At 38.7% G+C, this 25,895-nt stretch overlaps 1 protein-coding gene across 2 annotated transcripts in view; it reads right to left on the bottom strand.

Annotated features, from left to right (window-relative positions):
- Window positions 1-1,037: 1,037 nt before the first annotated feature.
- The window catches only part of LOC131789282 (myoferlin), a 31,299-nt gene continuing 6,441 nt past the window's right edge, over window positions 1,038-25,895 (bottom strand). Inside the window, exons 12-61 of one of the 2 annotated variants that reach the window (XM_059106351.2) lie at window positions 25,761-25,805; window positions 25,345-25,395; window positions 24,687-24,733; window positions 24,288-24,370; window positions 23,822-23,889; window positions 23,443-23,505; window positions 23,272-23,340; window positions 22,784-22,827; window positions 22,217-22,296; window positions 22,001-22,101; window positions 21,275-21,388; window positions 20,732-20,831; window positions 20,336-20,532; window positions 19,613-19,725; window positions 19,422-19,518; window positions 19,046-19,192; window positions 18,192-18,344; window positions 17,477-17,626; window positions 16,824-16,904; window positions 16,341-16,420; window positions 15,962-16,082; window positions 15,786-15,891; window positions 15,438-15,565; window positions 14,251-14,445; window positions 13,732-13,783; window positions 13,546-13,623; window positions 13,050-13,234; window positions 12,268-12,417; window positions 12,062-12,160; window positions 10,820-10,984; window positions 10,430-10,595; window positions 10,026-10,180; window positions 9,419-9,505; window positions 8,973-9,068; window positions 8,524-8,661; window positions 8,073-8,195; window positions 7,664-7,699; window positions 7,335-7,426; window positions 7,048-7,218; window positions 6,474-6,631; window positions 5,831-5,970; window positions 5,644-5,732; window positions 5,067-5,162; window positions 4,904-4,951; window positions 4,138-4,228; window positions 3,932-4,031; window positions 3,388-3,566; window positions 2,901-3,010; window positions 2,372-2,519; window positions 1,038-1,611 (exon numbers count right to left, since the gene is read on the bottom strand). In XM_059106351.2, the coding sequence (XP_058962334.2) occupies window positions 1,579-1,611; window positions 2,372-2,519; window positions 2,901-3,010; window positions 3,388-3,566; window positions 3,932-4,031; window positions 4,138-4,228; window positions 4,904-4,951; window positions 5,067-5,162; window positions 5,644-5,732; window positions 5,831-5,970; window positions 6,474-6,631; window positions 7,048-7,218; window positions 7,335-7,426; window positions 7,664-7,699; window positions 8,073-8,195; window positions 8,524-8,661; window positions 8,973-9,068; window positions 9,419-9,505; window positions 10,026-10,180; window positions 10,430-10,595; window positions 10,820-10,984; window positions 12,062-12,160; window positions 12,268-12,417; window positions 13,050-13,234; window positions 13,546-13,623; window positions 13,732-13,783; window positions 14,251-14,445; window positions 15,438-15,565; window positions 15,786-15,891; window positions 15,962-16,082; window positions 16,341-16,420; window positions 16,824-16,904; window positions 17,477-17,626; window positions 18,192-18,344; window positions 19,046-19,192; window positions 19,422-19,518; window positions 19,613-19,725; window positions 20,336-20,532; window positions 20,732-20,831; window positions 21,275-21,388; window positions 22,001-22,101; window positions 22,217-22,296; window positions 22,784-22,827; window positions 23,272-23,340; window positions 23,443-23,505; window positions 23,822-23,889; window positions 24,288-24,370; window positions 24,687-24,733; window positions 25,345-25,395; window positions 25,761-25,805 (5,418 nt within the window). In that variant the 3' untranslated portion in view covers window positions 1,038-1,578. The remainder of the gene's footprint in view (window positions 1,612-2,371; window positions 2,520-2,900; window positions 3,011-3,387; window positions 3,567-3,931; window positions 4,032-4,137; window positions 4,229-4,903; window positions 4,952-5,066; window positions 5,163-5,643; window positions 5,733-5,830; window positions 5,971-6,473; window positions 6,632-7,047; window positions 7,219-7,334; window positions 7,427-7,663; window positions 7,700-8,072; window positions 8,196-8,523; window positions 8,662-8,972; window positions 9,069-9,418; window positions 9,506-10,025; window positions 10,181-10,429; window positions 10,596-10,819; window positions 10,985-12,061; window positions 12,161-12,267; window positions 12,418-13,049; window positions 13,235-13,545; window positions 13,624-13,731; window positions 13,784-14,250; window positions 14,446-15,437; window positions 15,566-15,785; window positions 15,892-15,961; window positions 16,083-16,340; window positions 16,421-16,823; window positions 16,905-17,476; window positions 17,627-18,191; window positions 18,345-19,045; window positions 19,193-19,421; window positions 19,519-19,612; window positions 19,726-20,335; window positions 20,533-20,731; window positions 20,832-21,274; window positions 21,389-22,000; window positions 22,102-22,216; window positions 22,297-22,783; window positions 22,828-23,271; window positions 23,341-23,442; window positions 23,506-23,821; window positions 23,890-24,287; window positions 24,371-24,686; window positions 24,734-25,344; window positions 25,396-25,760; window positions 25,806-25,895) is intronic. The other variant, XM_059106352.2, reaches the window with a different exon arrangement.

Below are 25,895 nucleotides of genomic sequence, written 5' to 3' on the forward strand. Positions count from 1 at the left end.
TATATTCTTAGGTTTATTTACACCTTAAGAATTCTTTTCGCCCTTGTTTCCTGGGCGTCGGTTAAAGAAGGTCTCGCGTACTCAGGTCTACCGCACGTAAGCACGCTATGCCTACTAGGCGCAATGGAAAGGGCCTCTCGTCTCAAGCGAGAGGTCTGAGATCCCAGGCGTCTTTTTTTTCTTCTCTTTTCCCTTTTTTATATTTAATTTCTTCCTCAAAAACTTGTTTTTTTCCCTCTTTTCGCTTAGAGCGTCATCAGTTATTGTGCAGCAGTCGGCATCTTTTTTTCGGTTTAAGAAGCCAATTACCGAAGCGCAGTGTTTGTCTTTCCTTTTCCTGCTTTTGGAAAAAGTAGATTCGAATCATTCCGGAGTACGGTTTGGAGATATTATGTTTTAGGCAGTTGAATATTTAAATTTAATAAAGTCAACATTGGCCTATAAATATTTATATGAAAGAAGGCATATCACCCTCACTGTACATTCACCAAGCACTTCAAATGTACAACATGTGCGCAAACCTTATCCTCGCAGTCTTAAATTCAGGTCATCTTTCATCCATCAGTAAAATTTGCTCATCTCACATCTCAGCTGTTAGATAAATATGCTTTATTTCTCATTGGACTGTTAGATCTTTGACCAATTCTCAGGTATCAGTTGAGCCTCATGCATGAACTAAACATTCGAAAGTGGACTTACCACAAAGTTAACAGGAATGGAAAGAAGAAGTGATGGATGGGAGGGAGTAAATTTGGGGTCATAACAACAACTCGGACATGGCTTTCAGCCATTTTCTGAGTTCAAAACGGGTGAGCATGATTCAATGAATAGATTCGACGATTAAAAAATAATTCTTTCACTGTCGCGGACTTCACTTATGCTCGTTTTGTCATTGCGAGCGTTATAATCCAGGCGCGATTATCAGCTGCTGTTCGGGAATATGAGCCCGCGCTCCTTCCCCACTTACGAATTTAAGAAACGTGCACAGATATCCTACCCAACACACAAGAAAGAATTTAGCTCCATACAAATGAAAATTCTGTTCAACATTGATTTATTTCCATTTTCCCATGAAATAATACCTGCAAAATAGCATCTTATGAACGATATGAAATTTTAACAAAAATTCTCGCATTATCTTTAAGCCTTTTTTGCTTTCATTACATTTTTAACGACCGCTCTCCTGTGCAGTCTCAATGAGTTACGTGACTGCTGACAATTTCAATCATTAGAAACTAACTAGAATTAAACATCAGACACTTGAGCATTGAAGAAAGCCTGTTTGTACTCTCTACGCAGAGATCGATATCATTATGCCTTGTGGAAAGAATAGTTTCTTCAAAATTCAGTCCTTTGTGGAAGATTTGAAGATTTTCTAATGGAGAACCAGCAGAATAACATTTTCTTGGGCTAATATGAAATTTAATGGACCTTATCAATTTGCATTCTAAGGAAATTACCTAACAGCTTTAGAGTTCATGTTTTTAAGGAAATTTTGAGATAAATTTGTCTTCAGGTAAAGGAAACAGAAGTTTCCCAAAAATCGCTGATCTTGTACTGTTGCCGTATCTGCCAACTTTAAGCACCAAATATCTTCTTTACGGTGTAACCCTAAAACGATAATAAAATGAAAAGTTTAACATGTATACAAATCCCGTTAAAGGGCTTTTTGATGTGCTGTTGTAAATGGCGTAAACCAAAACCAAAACCAACTTGATATTATAACCGATCAGAACAACTACTCCTAAGTGCAGGAAATTTTGGGTGAGTAATCCGTTTGGTTTTGCTGTGTCGCTTATATGTGAGTAGTTGCGGGGTACAGGTCAGTCAACCCTTTACACCCTAAAATCAGTATGCAAATTCTCCATATATTTCCTAAAGTCCAGACTAGGTGAATTTGATTATAATCAAGCGTTTGTTTAGTTGGCGATAATTTCCTTTATTCTTGCGATTTTAATGTGTGATTAAGGGGTGATATTGTGGGGAAAAATTAGATGTTGGTTTCTCTTAGGGTCAAAGAGCGAAGACCAATAACATTACTTCGTGAAGTGGAGCAAAGACAATGAAATCCCTGATTACTTTCGATGTTAAATCATAAGATTCTCAAATAAAGGGCTTTTCTTTATAACTTATGTAAACATCTGCAAACTTTTCTGAGAGTTTGTCTCATTTGCTAAACGTCCTGAACACACAACAGTGTACTCGCAGGTACAATGTACACCATAAGGGCTTTCATGAACTATACTGCATTTATATTTCGTGAATAATACCTTTTTCATGGTATGTTACACTCCATGCAGCCATACATGAGCTACAGTGCGTGGTTTTATAAATTATAGTAATGCTTTCAAAAACAAGACAGTGAACTTACAGGCATGCTGTATATAAAGATGCCAATCAACAAACCAACAATGAGCAAGATGAGGAGAAGAATTATTAGCCATTTGTATCGTCGCCAGATGATGTATTTCAGCGTCTTGAATGGTGATGTGAACCACAGGAACGAGGTAGCAGGACGGCTGGTGACAAATGAATCATGATCGATTAACGATTTACAAGCCCAAATACCAATCACAGAAGGATTAAGTAGAGGTAAAGTAAGTTATTTCTCAACAAGTACCTCTGAAAAAAGACAGGCACGCTGTAGTGCGCATTTCAACTAAGAATCTTAAAGTCAAAACCAAAGTAATCAGCCAATCAGAAACAAGAAAACATAACGAGGAGCCAATTGAAGCAAACACCAGCAAAGTACCTTCATTATTGATTCAAGGCTCTAGTTTTGCATCTGATTGGAAGAGAGATGGCGCGAGTTTTCGTTGGATTTCCTTTGACACACAATTGAAAATTGCTTTATGAGCTGTCTACCTTTGTGGTAAACACAGCTTACTCTCTACACTTACTCAGGTTCTGGCAGAACTGGGTGCATGTTGGGGTCATCTCGTCCTTGTCCCGCGGGCTTTGCTTCTGCCTCCCATCCCTGAAGTAACTCAATGGTCATCTCAACTTTACCCTGCGATAACAATGAGAGAGAATATAACAGCTGAAATATTGAGCACGATGAATGTATATAGAGGAGATCCTAGCGTGTGATACAACGACGAGTCATTGTTTCGCAAATTACGAAATTGCACAACAATTTGATTTTGAATTAAACAATTTGAAAAAATATCATATTCCTAAGTTGATTTTTCTCGAGTGAGACGCCACCCTAGTAAAATGAAAGTTTGGAATGGAACGAACTAAAAAGAAACTCTTTAAGATGCTGGTATACATTTCCAGTGTTATTTTAGCTGGAAATTTAATTTTCACCCACCATCTTCTAGAATTTAAGGGTTCCTTGGCGGAAAGGCCAAGTAAAAAAAATCTTTGAGCGTGTATGACACTTACCGTTGGTTCAGCCGGGTTTTCGGCATCTGGCTTAAAGCAGGCCCACCAACCTTTTGTACTTTTTACCGTGAACAAGTCAAGAGTTTTACCATTAAGTCCTGGATCTTTGTTAGGATCACCACAGTGGTCAGAGTCAAGACAAGGCTTTGCCAGCTCATTCAGATTTAACTCTAGTTGTCCTGTGTATAACAGAGAAACACAGTAAGAAAATACTTAGCAGAATATCACTTCGTCAATGTGCCACAAGTTGGTGAGAATACGCACTTCTTGGTACAATGTGTCTTGAGGGTACACACTAGTAAACCCAGAAGAGAAAATATCATGAATAACACATCGCGAGACGAAGGAGTCGTCTTTCTTGTCAAGGAGTCGAGCCTCGGAGCGAGGCTCAATCGAATTCTATGACTAATCCTTGAACATTTCCAAGGACGTCACCGTCATTGGTGTACGGACACCTTCTGTCCTGAAGAGATATGACCATCGATTTCCATAGATGGCGGTGAAAGATTTTCTTTATACGATGTGCGGGCCTATAATTGCCTACCTATGAAGTCATCACTAGAGAATGTGTCGTTCTCCCAAATCTGAACTTTGAGTTTTGCGTCGACTTTCTCTTCAGTCTCGTCAAGACTCCAGAAGTGTTCCTACGAATACAATAAGCTTTAATCATACTTTCTCTTTCGAAAACAAACTTTTAACAAGTTGACATCAACTGAAAAATAAGTAACTGAGTATTGTCTGTAGCACTACCTTCTTTTTTACAACCAATTTCTTCTCGATAGGCAAGTAGTCAAAAGGAAACACCATTCGCCAGTTGAAGTTGCCATCGCCATCCAGAGATCTGTTTCAATCAATCAAAGCACTCTTAGGAATAAACGTTTAAGCGGAAGAGCTTGAAAGAAATTATTTATGTTAAGGATAGGAGGAAGCCAGTTTTAAGGATTTTATCTCTATTATTGTATGAAATTTGTCCTCAATTGTTTAGCCTTAAGTTGATGAGGAAAGTGAAGCCGTTCAATAAAACGAGAGAGAGAAGGAGAGAGAAAGTCAAGCGAAATGACTGTTAAATTCCTTAGGGGATGAAAAGCTGTTACATGTACAATGAATTTGAAAAATACTGACCAAATTCCGGAAAGAAAGAACAATATTGCATTGTATACCACTTTAATATGGCACTGTTAGTTGTAGAAAAGTAACTAGTGAATGCTTTACGTAAACGAACAACAATTTTTGTTTCCGGCGGAGTTTAACTCTTTAACCCGGTTCCACCCTAACATCAGTATACATATTCTCCATACTGTTCTCTATACATTTCTTATGATTCTGACGAGGAGAATTTGTTTAACAATCAAAAGCTTCTACAGTTGTTAATCATTTCCTTCATTCTAATCACCTTATTGTGTGCTTCAGGGGTAACAATGCAAGAGGAAATTAAGCTAGTCGCTTTTAGGGGTCGAAGCGTTCAGATGTTGAAGTCTTTAGATTAACATCATATTTCTCTTTTCCTTAACTTTACCTGTAATGAACATCCGTCTTCTGTTTCTCGTTTTGAACGTCGATCCATCTAAGAAAAATCCCAGTGTACAAATATTATTGTCTATATTAAATCAGCCTTTTAATAAGAAAGGCAAAAGTATCATTTTTTTTTCATATAAAAGCAGCAACGAGGAGGTACTCACGCCTTGACATAAATGTCACTCATCATCTCGCCTGTGATCGACTCCTCCTCTAGCAAAACGTCAGTTGTATTCCAGATGATTAGACGCAACTCATTTCTATCGGTACAAAACATCGTGAAAAAATTCAATAAACGGAAATCGATGAATCCGATTTGAAGGTAATTTTTGAAACTCCGGCACTTATTTCCTTCGGTAGGGTTTCACTTGGAAAGTCATCTTTTGAAATTTACTTCAGCAGTTTGTCCAGTTCCATCATCTTACAGTTGATCACCTACTAAGTGTTTTAGTGACTTAAATCGGCTGAGGTAGCAGAGAAATTTCTTTAGAAACTAGCAAATGCTCTAATTTACTTTCAGGATAAATTTCTTTTAGCTCCATTGCTGGGAAGAATCACCGATGCATTTTTATTGCTTCAAGTAACTAATAATAATGCGAGTAGACGGCACACCTCAGTCCTTATGTCACAGAATATCTCACTTGTTACGTTTAGATCGATTTTTCAGCTATTTTAACCATCTCAGGTACAGTGTTTCTTATATGAAACGAAAAGAGCAGACCTAGAACTAGTTTCACTCACTTCACAGGTTTCCTTTCGTCGATAACAACAGGCGGCTTGCAGGTACCGTCGTCCTTTGGAAAGATGTCGACCCACATTTGAAGTTTTCCCTACATAGAAAATGAATTAAAAAATTAATGAAGAAGGAAAGTTTAGCGACTGCTAAATACAGTGGTAGGATGACGATACTTCAAAACTTGCTCCATACCTGCTCAATATCTGGTTGAACCGGACTGTACAGGGATCTGGTCTCCACGTGCTCCGGTACCATATTGAACGTGTGCAGAATGTGAAGAGCCAAACGTTCGTGAGCAGGTCCTACTTCCTTTTCTGGCGGATCACCTTCCTCTGTGAATCATGATAAATAGTCAATCGAGTTGTAAGTGCAAGGAAATCAAAATTGCGATAAAATTAATACCCGTAGAACAAACATATGTAGCAAAGGCGAAATTTTAGGGATACCTCCCCTTTAACGCTGAACTCTGATAGTTTATTTTTGTTTATGATGCATATTTTTATCAAATGTTTATTCAGACAGGTGAGGATCTCTTCTCAACTCTTTTGCTCTTAAGATCTCATTAGTAATTCCTCCTACGGTCTGCCATGATAATGTTATATAGTTCGAAAAATTCGGTATTAGATCAACCAATAATCCCCTAACTGTTATTTTTTTCTCGTCGATTCTCGTCGATTATCTTGATATTTTCTTGATAGTGTAAGAAGAAACTCTCTCTTGGTCACTTGTGGGAGTCAAAGGGTTGAATTCTGTTATCGGATTCTACGTTAATTCAGTCAAATATTTTCCAAGCCCAAAGTCAAGGTTATGTCAAATGAAAATAATGCTTTCTTACCGAATTGACTCAAGGTATATTCTCTGTCTCCAATTATGATCCTGTCAGGATTCTGATTTTTGCCAGGGAAGAAGTTGAAGGACTTCATGGCAGTCTCGCAGTACCTCGTAAGGATACTGAATGGCTTCTCAGGATGTCGCCAAGCGTTGGGCCCAGACCTAAAAGAGAAACAAACGCCAACCGTTAAGTAAATGTAATAAAGTGCCGATGAAAAATGAAAGTGAAAGTGAATCAAAAGCAATGACTCAACAATTACTTTCGAGCATTTCTCTCAGGTGAAAAAAGCGTTTAAATGATCTAGGAGCACAGATTTGCTTAAGATTTCGTTTTTGGTTGACTGTGACGTATCACAAAGAAGCATATAAAAGTAATTAACTCCTATTAGTCTTAAGCTTTTTTCACTCTACAAGAATAAAGGCAAACTAACGCGCTAAGATAGCTCAATTGTTCTGCGTCGATTTTCTGCAACTTTTTAGACGTTTCCCCTGGAAACTACCTTTAAAATCCTCAAGTGCTTATCATTTTTATTTGAAAAGAAATGATGCATGAAGTTAGTTAAGATCTGCAAACTTACACGAAGTATGTCTTGTGTAAACCACACTTTGCATGGAAGCGAGTCAACAGCCTCTGTTCCAAGTCGACCACCGTTTCACCGATCAAATCGTCCCTGCTGAGGTAGTCGTAGTCCATCACTTGGATTTTTAGATCTTTTTCCTGAGGGATGGAAGTTTTGAATTCGAACATCCTACGATAAGGAAAAAGAACAAGATCATTGGTATTTACAACGAAGCTTATCAGTGATGCATGTTGAAAGCAGTGCATGAATCTGAGGACTGCAATTTGTGACATGCAACAACTTACTTTCCAAACACCGGGTTGAGCGTATTTGGTTTGAAGTCTTCTTGATCGTCATATTTCTTCTTTCCAAGGGACACAATGACATAAGGGTCAGCCTGCCAGGGTTAAAAAAACAAAAAGTATATGAATTAAATACCACTCGTGATAGTTGTAAATCCAAACCTAGTAAAAGGATACGTACAAAAAAAAAAAACGTCCTCACAATACTGTGGAAAATTTGTCAGCATGAGCCTTGACAACGACGACCACGACGAAAACAAAAATAACAATGCAACAACAAGAACAATAACAAAAACAACAACAGCAGCAAAAGTAACAACAGTAACACTCACCAATCCACTTGGATCTTGGGGCTGGAGATCAGTAGCCTATGTGGAAAAAAATCGAAATTTTAAGCTGTTTTTACAATTGATGTACTGCGGAAAACAACGTACAGCTGATCCAAAGGAACAAAAAATGAAAATACCGAAAAAGCAAAGATGAATGACTGTTTCGTTTTTTTGCGAAGAGCACATAAACTCAACCAAACCAAATACTTTTCACCAAAGGGAGTAAAAGAAACTGAGGTGCTGCGTCAGTGGGAGGGGTATAACGAGATAGTTTAGTTTCATCAAATGAATTGTCCATGCAAATTGGCCACTGTACAGTTTCTATACCTGGTTTTCGAGTGCTAGCCCTTCGTCAGACCATTATATCGACTAGAACTCGAAGTTTACTGAAAATCTATGGGTGCGAACTTACCAGAACAACGTACACTCGAATTGTGCACTCGATTGGTAAGCTGCTGGGAAGGTTAGTGAGCATTGTTTCAGGAAGATCTGTATCCGACATCTCATCAGGAATAGGGTAAATACGGAAAGTTCCCTAAAGAAATAGACCATGAAGAAGATTTACATGCAAGTCTGTAGTATTGTAACTTTAAGCCTTAAGAGTCCTGAAATAATTTTACATCATAACCGTTCGTAACTAACTGAGTTTAAAAGCTTGCGTCTTCTTATTCAGGTTAGACATAAAGAGGCCATTTCTGAATTACCTTTGGCCTCATTTTGAAAGCGAGTCTTAGTGCTCATCCTTTCATGTGATTGTAAGTTTTCATTCACATGTAAATTAAACTCGTTTCCAAACAAATGTTTGAGTATCACTAGAAGGGAAGGAATGCAAGCTGCTTTAGCTTATCTAGGTTTTTTCGCACCTTGAATTCACCAACCGATCCTTCGTCTTCGTCATCATCCTTGTGAGACTTTGTCTTTCCACGACGAAGTGGAAAGGTTGCAAGGAAGTCGCTGAAGCCTTGGAATTCTGGGACTTTTTCAAGCTCTTTGTGATACACCTAGACAAAAACCCAGAGAACAGTAATGAATTGTTGTGGGTCATTCACCAATTTATCGAGGTGGAGCTATTTCAAAAATGCTATGGGTTGTTTTGAGAAGACTATCACTTGAGTTTTTTCTCTCTCTCTCAGAAAGAAGATATCAGAAGAAATCTACGGGTAAAATTGAACAGGCCTTGAAACTGCGTGTGCAATTCGTTATTTCTTGCGATATGATTGTGTTTTCTTTCTTTACAATTTCTGGCCAGTTAACACTTAAGGTAAACTTAAAAATCAACCAAACAGCCATCAAACAAAGTTGAAATTTTTACCTTGATTGTGTCATATCCCCTGGACAAGTATTTCCTTGTATGTTCGGTAAAGCTGGCTTTGTCTCCTTCTTTGTCTGTCGTAAACATTCCAACAAGCTACACAAAGAGAGTGGTAATTTCCATATTTAGTTATCTAATTTTTCAGTCTCTTTATTAGCAATCCGAGTATCACTTAAGACGACAGTTGAATGGCAAACTTAGCAGCAAATCATGCAAGTAAAGAAATCTGTTAGTAGCCTTTTCATTTGCGAAGGCCAAAAATATAGTGCGATTCCCTATAAGGAATCCATCCCCAAAACCCTGGATTCCGCGCTTCTTTGTTCTATCCCTGTACCTCTGTGCTAAAGCGAACTCTTCGCTGAATCACGCAATTAATAGAGCAAATGATTTAAAACGCAGGCAAATGATTAGCTATTAGCTATTTAAAATAACAAACAACCTCGCACCTTTTCTCCTTTAGAGATTTTTGCTCCTGCTCCAGCCCCTTGCAAAGAGGCGAAGTACTTGGACCACCAGTCAAACCTGTCGGGATCCTGTATGAAGAATATCAGGTATATTTATATGGCAATTTTCTCTAGGTCGTAAGTATTCTGTTCTTATTTGCCTTGTGATTGGTCTAGAAAAATGCGTCATTTCCTTAAACAATCAGAATAGAGAGAGCATGAAATCTTTACTTAAAAATCAATAGCTCGTTCTGAATTCAAGATCCCATTGGCTGCCTGTTATATTTTTCTCTGCTCTGATTGGTCGATGTAACTCCTTTGGTTTTGACTTTATAATAATCAATTGAAAGGCGCTCTACAGTCAGTGATCGATTTTGAGATATTTCATATGATTAACTTGAACCATTACTGCTGTACATAAATTTTCATGTATAAGCACGCAAGTCTTCATCAGGGACTCAAGTGCCTTAGAAAAAGTACAGTCTTAAACGCCAGAATCATTTCTTAAATCAAAACACTCTTTACATCGGCTTATTCGTTTCCTTAAGATGAAGTATTCTTTACAAAAAGTGTTTTGTAATTGGGTCTACAAAAAACTTTTGCCGCTTACGATCATCCTCCTTTCCTTTTCCTTTCCTTTCCCCTTTGGCTTTTTTTCAGGCGGTGGAGCTTCTTCCCTTCTCTCAGGCCAAACTTTCTTTTCAGGGGGTGGGGCATCAGTTAAATCCACAAGCACTTCTGCAAGATTGAACACAAGACTGCGGTCTGTCACAGCCCATAGGGTACTTTTTAAAGAGACAGCGAGACGCAATGTAGGCTAAACAAAGACTTCATCTTTAATCCTTTATACCCTAACATCAGTATGCATATTCTTCATACTGTTCTCTAAACATTTCCAAAGATGCCTACGTTTAACGAAAGAATATTTTAAAAGAAAACTATTTGCGACCCAGAAGTAATGACGATTATTGAAACTATAATAGTGACGAGAACAAGGAAATTGTAATGACGTACCATCCACTTCCGAATCGTCTGCAGCAGTCTGTGACGGCAGCTTACACTTAAATGCCGAGAGAGACTTGACTGAGTGGATACCAACCAACGGTTTTCGACCAAATTGTCGGTTGTCTCTGACTCGAATGTTGATTGGTGGCGAGTACAAGTCCTCCACTGGTAAATTCTACGACAGATCGCAAAGTTTATCAGACACTTCCATCATTGCAAGTTTTAGGTGATGTTAACCAGGAATTAGCTTTACTTATTCAGCTCAACAAGAATAATGTGTTTAACTGAACACACTTTGACGGTGTGGAAGTGAATACGGGAAAGAGACAGAGAGACAGAGAAAAAGAGAGAAAGAGAGACATACAAACAGCCTGATTGCCACTGATGTAAGAGACTTACCAGAATCTTTCTCTCTAATACTGGTTCGCCAAAGTTCGGCATTTTCTTTGTGTTCTCAAGAACAGGTGACTCAATCACCGAACCCATGCATTCGAACTCGATCGAGGGTGATGTTACTTTGGTCAACTGAAATTTCTTCATGTTCCTTACGCCCCAACAAAGAACCTAAGGATAAATAGTCAATTACGTAAGGATACATAATCAATTACATAAAAACCCGCAGATAAGCCGCACCTTTTTTCCAAAAATCGTGGCTTGAAATTGGGGGTGCGGCTTTTCTGCGGGAACATTTGAAAAAGGTGCCGTGAATGTTTTCACTCGCGTCCGATCCAATGCCTGGTTAGTAAGCTTCGAATCTTCCGCTCACGTTCTTGTTGTAATGCAAAAATCTATGGAAAAACTGTGTTGAATGAAGAAATTCCTGTCAATTAATACCAGAAAAAGATCAATCATATGTCAAAGATGGTAGAAACGATGTTCATTATATAAAAGTGCTAAAATTGTGGGTAAGACTTTGAAGTATTTTCCGTTAATCGTGAGTTTACGTTCGATGAACTGTAGATGAAGAAGACTTCTCAAAGCTCGACTTTGGATTTCTTTTGATTTCTTTCAAAAAACTTTTTTTTCCAAAATTTGAGCTGCTAAATTCAGGGTGCAGCTTATTTTCGGGTGCGGCTTATCTGCGGGTTTTTACGGTACATTGGAAATAAGAGATCTCTGAACAGTTTTCCATTTACAGAAATATAAAAAGTGTTTTCAGCGCCACAAAACCAGTTTTTGGAAAAGTTTAATCAGTACTTAGTCAAAATCTATATAAGAGAAGAGAAAGAGTTTTATTTTAAATATTGAAATTTTTTAAACATGTGTCACTGTCTCAATTTTGATTGGTTACAAGCATGCAGTCGCTTCTCACGGCCTTTGAAAATTTCAACACAATTAAAAGCAATTTTCTGATCGTTAAGTCGAGTAAACAGTGATTCAAGTAAGGTGAATCCATCGCGCGGGTCTCGTACACCTAAGAAATACCTACGTTGTTCGCTTCCAAACACGACTTAAGTTTAGAGTAGGGTTTTAGTGGTGCTTCTGACTGACATAATATCTCTTCGATCAACATTTTTATTCCGTAGTTCAAATCTGCTTTTCATACATTGTATTTGATAAGAAATCAGTATGGGCGTACTCTTCTGTAGGCCAGTGCACCTAAAGAACATTTCCGATTAGCTGAAGATCATCACATCTTACCTCCACAGCTGTCTTCTGAACGACAGGCCGCACCTTGCTCCTTACAGGGTACACACCATCACGCATAGGGGGTGGGAGTGGCAACTTTGCTCCCTCATCCTAGAAAAATAATCACTCAACTTACACCTCCTTGTTTACTTTCATAAATTGAATGTCGATGCTCCTGCATAATAATGGAAATGAGACCTGACGATTTAAACTCTTACCATGAACAGCTCGCATTCAGCGAGCATCTCGCCCCCATCTTGATCTCCACGCATCACCTTGTGCCACAGTAACTTGGCCTCTGGTTCTTCGAGTCCCTTGAGTCGAATTTTTGGAGTCAACATACAACGACCAAGGAAATCATCTTTTCCCTAAAAAATTGTGAAGGAGAATGGTCTTCAACTAATCAAATTTCAAGCTGTAAACTGCAAGGGCCGGTCATATGAGCGAAGTCAAACTTACATTGTTATTTCAGACAATTAATATGCCTTAAGATTTCCTTAAGTAGGGCTTGTTGAAAAAATAAATCTTTTTTCTAGTGTTAACTGCAAGCCGTCTTAGCACTATTCGCAAAATGATATAAACATTTGGTAAAAACGTTTGACCCAGATCGAAGATTCTTTTAAAGGCACCTTTCCTGTTGTGAGGAGCAGCCCCAAGAATTTTGATGACATTTATTTTTTAATGGAAAATTTATGATTTTTCCCTTTCAAACCGTATCGTTCGCCTTGTAGGTCAATTTGCTTTCATGTGCTAAGTTCTAATGCATTTTACAGCGGTTTATCAAGAGAACTGTGAAAGAGCTACTGAGGTATTGCACCAGATCGAACGCAAATTTTACACCGAAATGATTCGGTTTCTGCTTAACGGTACGGTTCCAATATCAAGAGCACTTTGACGACATTTTTATACTTCAAGTGATCCTTGAATTCCCGATTAAGCTGCCAACTACTTGACAACTTAACGGTATCTTAAAACTGTTTTAGTTCACAACTGATCGTACCATGCCCGTGTCATGGTCAAACAATTCCACGACCACACTGGGAGGATTTCGCTTGAGGTTCTCAGGATCTTCGCTGATTTCCATGTTCATAAAAATCAATGTTTGATCCCAGGTTGGACAAGGAGTTTTGCTGATAATGTTCGTTATTTGACTTTGGTTACCAAAGGCAACTCTTGCATAAGGATCTGAAATGAAATAGGAAAAAGTGCGTTACGAATTAGGTTTATTGACGCAGTTTCCTTTTCATGCAGTTCTACTGTAGTTTTCTTTGCGCTAAAATATTGTGGGGAAAGAATTGTGATTATGGCTATAAACGGCTCTCCCTGGTGTCAGGGAACATGTTCTTAAAGAAACCCAGTATTGACTATTCTTCCTTCCTCCTACTTAAATGAACAAAAAATGGCAAAGTAATATATTGAAGTAATTTTCATTTCCATGAGTTAAAAATAATAACAGCAAAGAAAGACCACTGCGTGTACGAAATGAACCAACATACCATTCATTCCATTTTCATCTTTGGCGATAAGGTCTCGTGCTTGGTAAAGATACACCCACAGTTGATACTTGTGTGGCTCTGTTGTGAAAAAGAAAGTTGATACGGTTTTTCAAAGTTCGTCCGAAAGATATCAGTGCATAGATAATAAAAACGTAAATATAAGGAAGAAATCGCGGGACTACTTACTGGCAAAAGTTACAAACATCCTTGGAGATATGCACAACGCACTTTCTTTGTCCTGCAACATTAAATTGTCAACACATTTAATATAATGACAATCATATTTTCCAATGAATTTAGAAAAGGAAAGAAAAGCATTTCAATACAAGACCATCGCTCCTTCTTTTTCTCGCTTTTTCCTTTCATCTTCGCGGGAATGTGCGGCTTTTTTTCCAGCCCTGCCCGCATCATCACGTTCTGTTCTCATATGGGGATTTTTTTTACTAATGTTATCCAATAACTGCGCATAAGGCCAAACAGTTTCATATGATAAGGAAAGTTATCCATTCCTCGCATTTTAACCAATGAATTTCCTGGCTCCAGTAAGTTGCCGCTGGTGACTGCGGCGAAGGCCTCTACGTCGGTCAAGAAGGTATTACAGGCTTCTCGTACGTCACCACTAGATCATTAGAACCTTATGACTATAAACCATTGCGGTACCAATGGGAACCAAACCTTGCAACAGGGTTCATCTGTAGGACTTACCTTAGATTTGAGCTGGATTCGCAGAATTGGTGGAAGCTTGCAAGAGAATCCATCAATCTTCCCTGCGCTTGGTACTATCTTCAACAGCCAGCGTCTTCTTCGCACAAAATCTAGCTTTTTCTCCTTGGCGTGAAATTTCTTATTGAACAACGGAGCGTAACCCCAGCCCTCTGCCAAAAGCTTCTGTAATTGATCCTAGAGAGAAGATTGGATCAAGAAGAATTAACCAACATGAATCATATGATAAGCTGAATTGTATACGCATTTTGATTGGATCTATCGGAGGACAGACGCATACGGTGCAGATGACGAAACCAATAGCAACATTTTTCTTTTTATCATGTAAAACAAATAGAATAAATATTGTCATGTTTCCATGTCCAGTAATGGGTAACAGAAGAGGTCATAGTGCGGTAAGAACATCAGTGACACACTCGGCTGCGCCTCGTGTGCCACTTTTTTCCTACCGCACGCATCTTTGATCTCTAACTGAACACAAGCACGGCAACATAAAATATAATTTTTATAATCCTTTAACTCCCAAGATCTGATTGTCGATTCTCCTCTCTAGCTGCTACACCTTTCCTTGTAAATAAGTTAAAAGAATTTGGTGTTAGATCAAGGTAACAACTTGTACCTGATAAGTTCGATGACTCTCATTACCTGTTTGCTGAGTAATGTATGGATACTATAGGGAGAGGTTACTTGTTAAACACTTCCGGGAGTTAAAGGGTTAGACAGAAAGCGTAGTAAACATCACATATCCGTAACGCGTCGCAAAACTTAAACCAAAATTATCACAACGCCCTGTCAACCCTTTTTTCGATTCTCCCCTCTAGCTGCGTTACCCTGCTGCCAGGGTAATGTTCCGAAACGCGCTAACGAGAATTCGAAGTAAAAACAAGCAGACTAACATTGGAGCCCAGGAAAAAACGCGAGTGACTACTTATTCGCGAGCATTCTACATTTTATCTGATTGGTTAGAAGGGTAATGTAGCTTTTTGTGGAACAAAAAAAAATTGTGGCCAGAAATTATTTTGCGGCGAAGCGAAGAAAAAGCGATGCAATTATGGATATTCTCGACATTCAACTTTGATGGCGGCTATGAAATGAGCTTACAAATGAGGTCTCAATTGAGAGGTTCATTATTTTAGGAAACCATTTATATTTCTCTTTAAGAACTTTACCTGTTTCTTGGTGGAATTTGCATCCACTAGCTCCCTCGATCGCACAAGTCTTCTTCTCCTAGACATGTGGTAAGCCTTCATGACTGGCCCATAAATTCCATACGTTGGGTTAACAGAATATTCCCAGCCTAAAATCAAGGGTAAATATATCCTTACAATAAACACAAAATTATTTTAGAGTATTCATGAAGTGATACGAAACCATCTACCCGTATTTCAACAACAGAATCTGAAGTCATATTTCAAAGATGAGATTCATATCCAAGTAAGGCAATGTGATATATCCTCTTTTCATCTACATAGCTTCTCTTTAGTCACTAGTTCGTATTTCGTTTCTTTGTAACCTACCGTCTCCATCGACAGCTCTGTTTTTGTCCACTTCCCAGTCCTTTGACTTCCACGCCCAACCGGGAGGAGCTTTTTGAGCAGAGGGACCTGGAACCTCTTCTCCGTTCTATTTAAAAAGAACGAGTCAGTGGAGAATTTATCAGGCAGATGAAATTAGACAAAAGAAAGGTTCTTACTGCATCAGTCCAGTTATTTTCTCCGGCTGGTTTGAAGTCGCCACCGGGAAAACTTCTGGCTTGATTCTCAAAGATATCTACCAAATATTCTTTATGTCCTTCATCAGGATCGTGGAACAAACTGAACGAAAAGCAAAACTGAACTTTAGTATCATTTTAGGAGCAATGTAAAACTTATTAGTAGCTCGGAGTGCAAATGCAACGACGTTTCCCGTCTCGAAACCAGTAGTTGACGATTTCATGAACAAAAACAGACAGAGGACAATTCCATTGTGAAAGTATTCATCATTTTGAACTTCTGTCATCGTTATGTTCGGTAAAAAAATCTTCTCAATTATTCAACAAAGTTAAAGAAACGTTGATTCCATTATTTTTGTACCTGAGCTCAGGCTTCTTTTGCCAACCACCTTCAAATTTCCAGCCTTCAGGTGGAAAAAACTTGTCTTGGGGTAGTTCCAACTGAAAAGAAGACATAAAAAGACTTTTTGAGTCATCCCAATGAAAAATATACTCAAAGAGCAGGCGCACGTTTTGACCTTGCCCAAGGGATTTGCTCGTGAATGAGCAGTCACGCGAAGCGAGAACCTTGTCCGTCCTCTCACACGCTTTTTACTTGTGTTTTGCATCTAAAGGTTAAACAAAATAATAATAATAATAATAATAATAATAATAGCAAAGAAAACAACCCGTGAACATTTACCCTCATGCCATTCAGCCTTTGAGGGGCAGATGATCATATACTAGAGCTGAAAAGTCCAGAAAGATTACTATTGAGTCGAGTATTCGAGAAAATGATTACAAAGAACAATTAATTCTGCTGTGAAAGAAAAGCGATTATCAAGGTAAATAACATTGTACTTACGTCACCAGATGCATCAGAGAACCGAGGACGAGTCAGCTTATTGTTGGTCCACTTGCTGATAATCTTCACCTCATTTTCGTACTGATTTTCAGAAAATAAAAATATGTAACTAAATTAGGGTGTAGTTGTGCTTGTTAACATATCTACATTTATGAATCAATTTATCTTTTGGATTCTCTAATCATCGGCACTTTGGGGTGAATTTCATACAAACTCTGAGCTTACATTTCACTTAAATCTTATTTAAGCTTCACCCCATACTGTAATGGAACTTTGTCGAAATTGGCGACTGAAATGAAATATCCTTTCAGCATGAAGTACAAGGTCCGTGTTGAAGGCTTTTAAATAACTGCAACCATAATTAAACATAAAAATGTCTGCACTACTTTTAAAATCAAAATTTCCTTTGTCTTGACTGAAATAACAGCTGGTTCATAGCATTTTGAAAGATCATCAAACTGACGATGCTTATGTAGGCAATGATACATATTTACAGTGTAGTTTTATATCTTCATAGTTTCATTTTTAGCCTCTCTTGTGGAAGGGTCTATTGCTAAGCAAGAACGTGATGCAGGACAACGTTTGATTTCCGAGCCACCTGCATATACCTGTAGGGTCTCGCTCAAAATCATTGTTGGTCTTAAATAACCTACCGTCTCGGCAAATACACAGAAATCCCCCTCAGTTTTGGGTCGTGCAGTCCAGTACTGCTGTTGCTTTTCCAGTCCAAGCCACATCTCCACGCGTAATTTGGCTGGAAGTTCTGGGTGTTCCTCGACGTCTTGTCCTTTCTTGCCTGGATACTAAAGACAAAAAAGCGAAGAGCAGTTTTGAGTGAGCAGTGGCTTAGTGCTGATCGAACGAAACGACAAGGACGAAAAGGGAAGCCAATCGGTTGGTATAATTTGTATGGAGATGTTACAACCAGCTCTTTCTCACTACTTGCAAAAGCATAATACAGAATACAGGTCAGGCAGCCGAAAAGAGGTTGTTTAGCCATACCAAGCCAAGGCAATAAAAGAAAAACAAAAATAAAATAATCTGCGAGGCACTTTGTAACAAAGGGTAATCTGTCCATGACTCTTGTTTTGTTTAAACTTTTTATGGCGAAGGACCATGCGCAAGCATTATTATGTATTACCCAGCAACGGGAGACAAAAAACCCTTCCCGCTCCCTTGCGTTCGTGCGCGCTCTGGGTGATTCTCTAAATGAGAACATAATTAGGAAGCTATGTGAACAGAATGCGAGGAAGAATGAAAATAATGCGATCCTACAGCGCTGATCCTCCTTCCTTTTTATGTGTCATTGATAGACGGACTCTAAATAATCTTGGCTAGTGATAAACACGAGTTTCTCAATGAACGTACCTTCATGGGAATCTCGATTGTTTTTCCACAGAATTTTCCACATGCTGCTTCAGTCTCAGAGAACAACAGTAAATGAGATGGCATTCTGTAGTACGCCACTCGTTTGTCACCACTGATCATCCATATGATAATGTCCGGTAAACTCACTTGAGGCTACAAGAAAATTTAAGGTTAAAAAAAAATTAATGGTGACTAACGTATTGCTGTATTTGTGGTATTTCACGGAACATTTGTTGGCTCGAACACACATGGTTATCATGAGCAGTTTGGCACGCTAGACTGTACTGGGTCGAAGGAGTTATGATTTGTAGCGGCTCTACTTTAATCGAAATGCTGTTGAAGCGAAATGACTTTGTAGCAAGGGACTTTGTGGCGAAATGACCGGAAACTCTTCAGGGTCACAAGTTTAATCATAGGCTATTTATTTCGAGCTACTTATCTAATTTAAAGCTAATGTGGTAAGAAATAATTTATACGCAATGTGCGAAAGAGGAGGGGTGTTAAATGTTAATTGTAGCCAAATGTCCTAGACACGGTCTTCAGCAAGACAGATAACTCTCACAAAAACTACTCTCCACCCAGAAGTACAAATGAGGAGGGGGGGGGGGGAGGGAGGGAAGGGTAGGGAGGGGGTGGTTTCTGCCTTGAACTTTACATTAGACCAAGTTTCGTTGGCAGAATGTTACCTCAAAGTTCGCTAAGCGCCTTGAACACAGATGGTTATCCGCTCAGCAACATAAAAGGATGGTCTGTGTCGTCTAAGACTTTTGATACAACGTAATGAAATTATCCACTTCATTTTCCGTAGGGCACGCATGCAAATAAACTGAAATTTAATAGATGACGTAGGTTACCTCAATTTTTAAGTCCTCAAGGCGCTGTACAAAGCTGTCGAGCTCGGAGAACATCTCTTTGAAGTCCACCTCCTCCTTTTCCTCTTCACCCTCCAAAGGTGGTACTAATTTCCACTGCAGAGCACCAATATCATCCAACAAGAACATCTTGAAAACAACAATGGTGATTTTTCAGTTGACAACAAATGCCAAACAAAAGGATTCATCACAATCATAACCACGGTAGTATTCTAAACTCCAATAATGTTAGTCAATTTTTTTCTGTTTCTTCGTACGAATTGCTTTAATAAAAGTCGAGTAGGCAAAAAGCAGTGTTGAAAATTCTGATCTGAAATTATGATCTGTGGATTACTTTGCAAAGTTACACTGTACTTACGAATTCGTCAACTCTCATTTGATGGAGCTTGTTGTCCAAACTGTTTCGTTTTCCGGGAAGATTGGGAATTTCTTCCTTAAAACGAGAGTGCTCCGTTCTAAAGGAAAGCGGCACAGCTATCAGTATGTCATTACCCTTTTTGTGATTCTCATCTTTTAAATTCAATGCTGTGCTGTATCGGTTCACGTTACCTGCAGTCCCGGGCCATGTTATCCAACAGAGAAGACAACATATCCTTTATTTTTGGGTCGTCACTAACTTTGGACTGTTCAGCTGCTTGTTTCAGACGTGATACGGATTCTCGCTGAGATTAAAACACAATATCAGAGTCGGTGAGGTTTGCTCAGGACAAGAGTAAGCATTTTTTTTAAACCTTTAACTCCCACAAGTGACTAAGACAGAGTTCCTCCTTATAATATTAATTCAATTTCAAGCAGACAAGTGACAAGGATGAGGTAAAATATCAGTTGGAGGATTTTGAGTTGATCCAACACCTAATTCTCTGAACTAACATCATAAGAATCTATGGCAGAAAGTAAGAATTGCTAAAGAGATCTTGGGAGTGAAGGGGTCAAATTTAGACAATCGATGAACGCTAAAAAGCGCCTTTTTCATGCAATAAAATAAAACGTAATGCTCATCTCAACTAACGTTACTTCTTCAAAAATTCAAAATTCAAACGAAGGCCAGATTTCTTAAACAAAATCACTTCCATTTATTATGTTTCAAACAAAGTTTAAACAAAGACCTCAAAATGATTTTCCCTCAATTTATTTCACTTCATTTAGAATTTGATAAATGTTCATACAATGTCCTCTCGTTGACGATTTTTTGCTAGGCTTCTTCCTTACAGTTTGCCATATAAATTACTGGCCATAGTCTACAGTCGCTCGATACACAATTTTCTCACTTACCAGCCGCTCTACCAACTTGGAGAGAATGTTGACCGGTTCAAGTCTAAAGGCAATATCCTCCCAGGAGCATTCCACGCATACACAAGGCTTCTCATGTCCCCAAGGGAGGTAATAGTAATGACAACCGTCGTACACAGCATTGCAGGACGGTGTGTTACACGCAGCCACTGACTCATCAAATTTGTTTCCGTTGTTTCCTATTAGATGTGATATCAAAAGAAAACTCTTTCTATCGATAGATTTTCAGAAACTTGTTACGTCCGTCTACATCCTCCCCTCCCCCCCTTTTTTTTCTGCCAGGAACAGTTTCCTCGTGGATACCATTATAGAAAGGGCACAGCATGATCTCCTCGCAATTTTATTAAAAAATTCAGTTTAATTTTCGCAGTTACGTACCGATGCTGACTTCAAATTCTACAGGCCCATCTGTCTCAGAGACCATGAGTGCTTCGTAGAAACAGACAAACAGCTTGTACCTTTCACGTCTCAGGAAGGGCTGGAAGAGAAAAGTCGTTCATATGAGTAGCTATCAAACGTAATATACATGATGAACGTTTAGATTTGACCCAACTCTGTATGGAAACAATCCTTAGAAACCTGCTACTAACAATTATCATAAGTGGGTGGGGCAACCCGTGCACCTGCTTCACAAAAATCGGGAATGAGTGACGACAACATAAACTATTCATGGCCGATAAACTGGCAAATTTGACCTTCTTTAGTCAGGTAAGTCAAATATGTAAAGTGAAGGAAGTCGTTCATGGACTGGTGAAAAGCAGAATACGGTGTAGATATTTAACATTCAGTGGCACAAGAAGAAGTAGTACACTCCGCAGATACTTATATAGGAACATTTATCTCCGGCCCCCCATAGTTATAGAGCCAGCTTACAGTATCTCATATGACTTCATCAAGTTAGGTTAAGTTGATCTTACTCACCTGAGCGGCAATGATGTCTTCATTGGCCAGCACGCCTATCGGTTGCTTAAGATCTTCGTTAAGAGTCGTTGTTAGCTCAACAAGAACTCGTCCACGATATGCCACACCTTCACCCTGAAAGAAAAATACAGGTAAATGAATGTCGTTCGCTTGGCTGTTTTGCAACTACTGTGAACATAACCAGAATTGTAGGCACCCATAAGGCCAAGCTCAAGTTATAAAGACCTGTTGAGAGCTATGCACATTAGTTTTAAAGTTATATGGTGTTTTGGGGTAATCCAATAGGAACAATGTCCTTCACAGTTAACAGTGCAGAGAACAATATATGAATTTAACCATTGTAATCTAAAAGGTCTCCGATATTCCTCAGTATTGACAAAACGCGATGCAGCCATTTTGAAATCCAGTGCCCCTCAAAGAATCACCTGGCCGAGGTGATTGTCACGAGATATGACGTAACCTCGACAGATCGGAGCGTGAGAATCCTATAATCAGCTGAGCAATCTTATTGAAACCGTGTATGGTGGCCAAATCGCTGGCACGCCACTTCACGTTATACGGGTCAAATTGAATGGAGCTTGGAAAATCTAATCAAAGACCAAGCTAAAATACACCTAGAAAAGCCGAATGTAAATTGAAATAAGCTGCGCTGACCAAAAGTTTAACAAATGACTCAGAACCTCGAGCTTGTGTGAGAGAATACTGCCGTGCGTTAAGTATACTCACAATTCCCTTGTTTAGATCATCGTGTTCATCTGGCAAATTGGTGAACTCTCTAGTGGAACCATAGAAATTGACAAAACACGGACCAAACTGAGGCAAGAAACCTGAAAATTAAAACAGCTCATTTGTTTTAGAAGATGTTTAAGGCAAAAAAAATAAAATCGGAGTAACATTTTGATCGATTCAATCGGATCATTCTCATTGTATATTTAGCTTTACCTTCATCACCTCCTTGCCCGGCAATGGACGACAGGTTGATAAATGCTGTGCCGATACAATCATCAGATGAACCTCGGTCCCTGAAGAGGAACGGAATAACAAATGTTAATAAACATGTGGATACACAAAAGACACCAACAAATACAAAACAAAAGCAGTACAATCTAACACAAGTAAATAAATGTACCTCTTATTAACCGAGTTCGAGGTCCGCACTGAAAGTTACGGACCGATTAGAAAAAACGAGGTCCCTTAGCATACAGTAAGGACTGAAAAACGAGGATAGTACGCGATATTTTTAATATCTCTAAGTTCAGTTAGAGGAGGAAGATTTGAATTCATACTAATTTTTGAATTTATTTGACCGTAACGGGGAAATAAGGGCCCACTAAACTGACCAATCATGGTGCACGTACTGAGACTGAATAATAAAGAAAATTCCTCCAGCATTTTCACCCGACACTTCTGCATTGTTTGAATATACGAACCATTTTCATGAACACTATCGAATAATGGATCTAGATGGTAAATTCGACTTATGAATGTTACAAAACTATTGTAACTTACCAGTCAAACACTTGCAGTTTCAGTCTCTCACACATGGACGGGAGCTGTGCCATTCAAAAAGAGATAAAATTGAATACGAAAGTAACAGAAAAAGAAGCAATGCCACATTGACGTTTGTAAACTAAGAGTCACAGATCAGATATGATCGGAACACACGGTAGAAGGACGCATGCGAGAATCAAGCGAAAAGATTAACCCTTTTACTTTACGCCATCCCAAATCCAGTAGTGATGATGATGATGATAATAATAATAATAATAATTTCCTTTGTTTTCTAGACGATAAGGATTTAAGCTTAGCAGCTTAGCATACTTTTCCATAACATCCTTTTTCAAAAGGAATGGAATTTGTAATTTGTAATCAGAATTGTAATTTCTTAGTTCTAGCAGGTTCGAGATAACCAAAAGATGCAATAACTTGTTAGAGTTGTATCAGAATTAAAGTTATAAAAGTAACTTAAACGAGAGGCCTGAAAGGACTGTATTTACCATGAGAGGGATCTTCAGAAACTGTTTGAATTCTGGATTACTGTCGTGGTATTTTATTCCCGTCGTTGCCTAATGAAAAATAAAAAATAAAAACCATTGTTATCTTCATTTATCGACATGCGTTGACACAAAATTGTACTACAGCCACAGTGTGAGGTAGGATTTTGTTACCTTCTTCCCACAAAAGCTAAATTCCATGTATGGATCCACAAGGCCTTTCTTTCCTTTGTCCTCCTGCAAAAGAACAAGTCAAAAACAAACCAATTGACATTCAGTTTGACAAGAGCCGTGATTTCGTACGTTATCACACAACTTAGCCAAACTTTGTGTTTTATATTTCACCAAGAAATCATCAAAGTGGCCGGAAAAACCGACACAAAAACGACTCGGACTCTTTAAAAACTAGGCAGTTAGAAAGAAAAACTAGAATGACGTCGTCTAGACACAGCAAATATCCCGCCTAATTAGCCAGCGATGCTGGTTTAAAAAGTGCAAAGACAGGGTTTTTAAGTTCAAGTTTTGTTTACCTAGCGAAAGCTAAACATCAAACCTCTTTATCATCGTCGCTTGAAAAGAAGCTGAAGAATTTCTTAAAGCTCTGCCCAATTCCTGTGTCCACTAGAGAGTAACACAAGAAAAGTCACGTTAAACTTAGAAATCAATTCATAGAAATCTTCGAGTCTTGAAGAGCAAAGGAGTAGCAGCGGTATACACTAACAAATGTTAAGTACTGTAACCGCGAATTGTAAATCACCTGCCGCGTGAAATTTTGTATTGTGTACTGCTTATACATATGCGTTCGTAAGGTAAGTTGTCAGGTAGTGTACTGTAATTAGTGATGATTGATGTTTTTTAGTAATGATCAAAGTCGGAATGTCGGTCAATGTCAGTGTCGAGGTAACTGCACCCCAACCAACAACAATCAACTGATAACAAGTTATGGTCAATGTTGGGTCAGGGGAGGGGTAGGTACACATTTGCTCAGATACTGATATTGATTTGTTGTAAGCTCTTACTTTGTGGAAGATCTTCTGCATGAAACACTTTAAGAGTGAAGACGGCTGATTGTCGAGTTACACCTACGGGTGTCAGAAGGTTTCTGAAACCAAAACAGGAACAGATCTAAGACTAGGTCAGATTAGATATCACGTTGCAGAGTGTGTTCGATAAGAACAGTGAGAAATACTGAATGCACAAATTTACAGCCAGAGTGATTGAAAAAAAGCAAAAATATATTATATGAACAATTATCATAACTGCCAGGTGCTGAGTCAGAAGTGCCATAACCTATATCAAGCCCTCATGAAACAGAAATTGTACTGAACAAATCCAGATCTGTAAATAATATCAGTGAAGTTCGGATAAATCTCGATGTACCATGGCTACGAGAAATATGAAGAGACGATTATACTTACGACTCAATATCATCCTCGATATCTTTGGGTTGAGCATTTGCTGCAGCCTAAAGAGAGAACAAACTCATTACCTCTATGTATCAAGATAAAGCGATTTCCGGGACCAATCCTTGGCAATTCATTATAAAGAAGAAGTTAGAAATTGGTTTGGGAGAACTTTTAATCTCTCTTAATGATTTTTTTTCAGCGCCTTAACTGAAGGGCCTTATGTTTGCCTTAGTTCAAATCTGTCGTGGTATTAAGCGGAGCTGTTTCTCCCATTAGATAAGATATGTGTTACGCCTCTTTGTGTCCTTACGGATACTTGACGTTCCCAACGGTACTTTACCCATCTAGCAAATTTAACGGATTGTTGTTAGCGTTTTTGAAACGGATAGCTTTACGCTTCAAACGCTTTGTGAAGTATAGGTCTCTAACAGACGGCTGACGGATGCCTTACGCTATTGGCTGTTTAGCGGAAAAGCGTCATGATGCGTTTTCCTATGCAAAGTCACATTTTTGGAGTAGGGTGTACTAGCCTTATCCTGGCTTTTGAGGGCTTGCAAGGTTCTTGTTTTTTTAAATCATTCCTTCTTCTAGGCACCACTGCTACCCCTCTTTGATTCCGTTTTGTCGCCCCCTAAAAATTAATATTGTTGACACAACTCAATATACTCACCGGCGGTTCATCCCCGGGTCCGAGGACCATGGAAGTGACTTTCAAGTACCCCTGAAAATGAAGTTATGGTAGAGGGAAGTTAATAAAAACACAAGAAATCGATCAAGACTCTTTTTGAGACCGCACACTTCTCGCAAAGAGTAGGGAACGTATCTCCCGGTGTTAAGGTCTGGCCTTGTCATTGTTTACACAGACCCCATTCAAACCGATTTTAAGCTGAACTGGGCCACCCTGTCTAAATATCACAAGTACATACATACACTCAAGATGGCTATCAAATCTGTAAAAATTGAACGCCGAATAATCGTCGATATGAAGATTTTAGACAGTGACCACATTTTCATAAATCATTTGTTGTCAGGCAAAGATCATGGAGCAATAGCATCAGTCCCAAGTTCAACGGTTATTGTACTTACTGCCGGTGTATCTCCTCCTCGAGTTTTCTTTGATTTTCCTTCCTCCTATTGCGTTAAAAATAACAAATAAGAAAGAATGTTTGTCGGTTACAAACAGTCAACTGCAGCTTACACTACGCTCCATTCCTATCGACA

The sequence above is a fragment of the Pocillopora verrucosa genome, chromosome 1, assembly GCF_036669915.1.
Source record: "Pocillopora verrucosa isolate sample1 chromosome 1, ASM3666991v2, whole genome shotgun sequence".
Classification (NCBI taxonomy): Eukaryota; Metazoa; Cnidaria; class Anthozoa; order Scleractinia; family Pocilloporidae; genus Pocillopora; species Pocillopora verrucosa.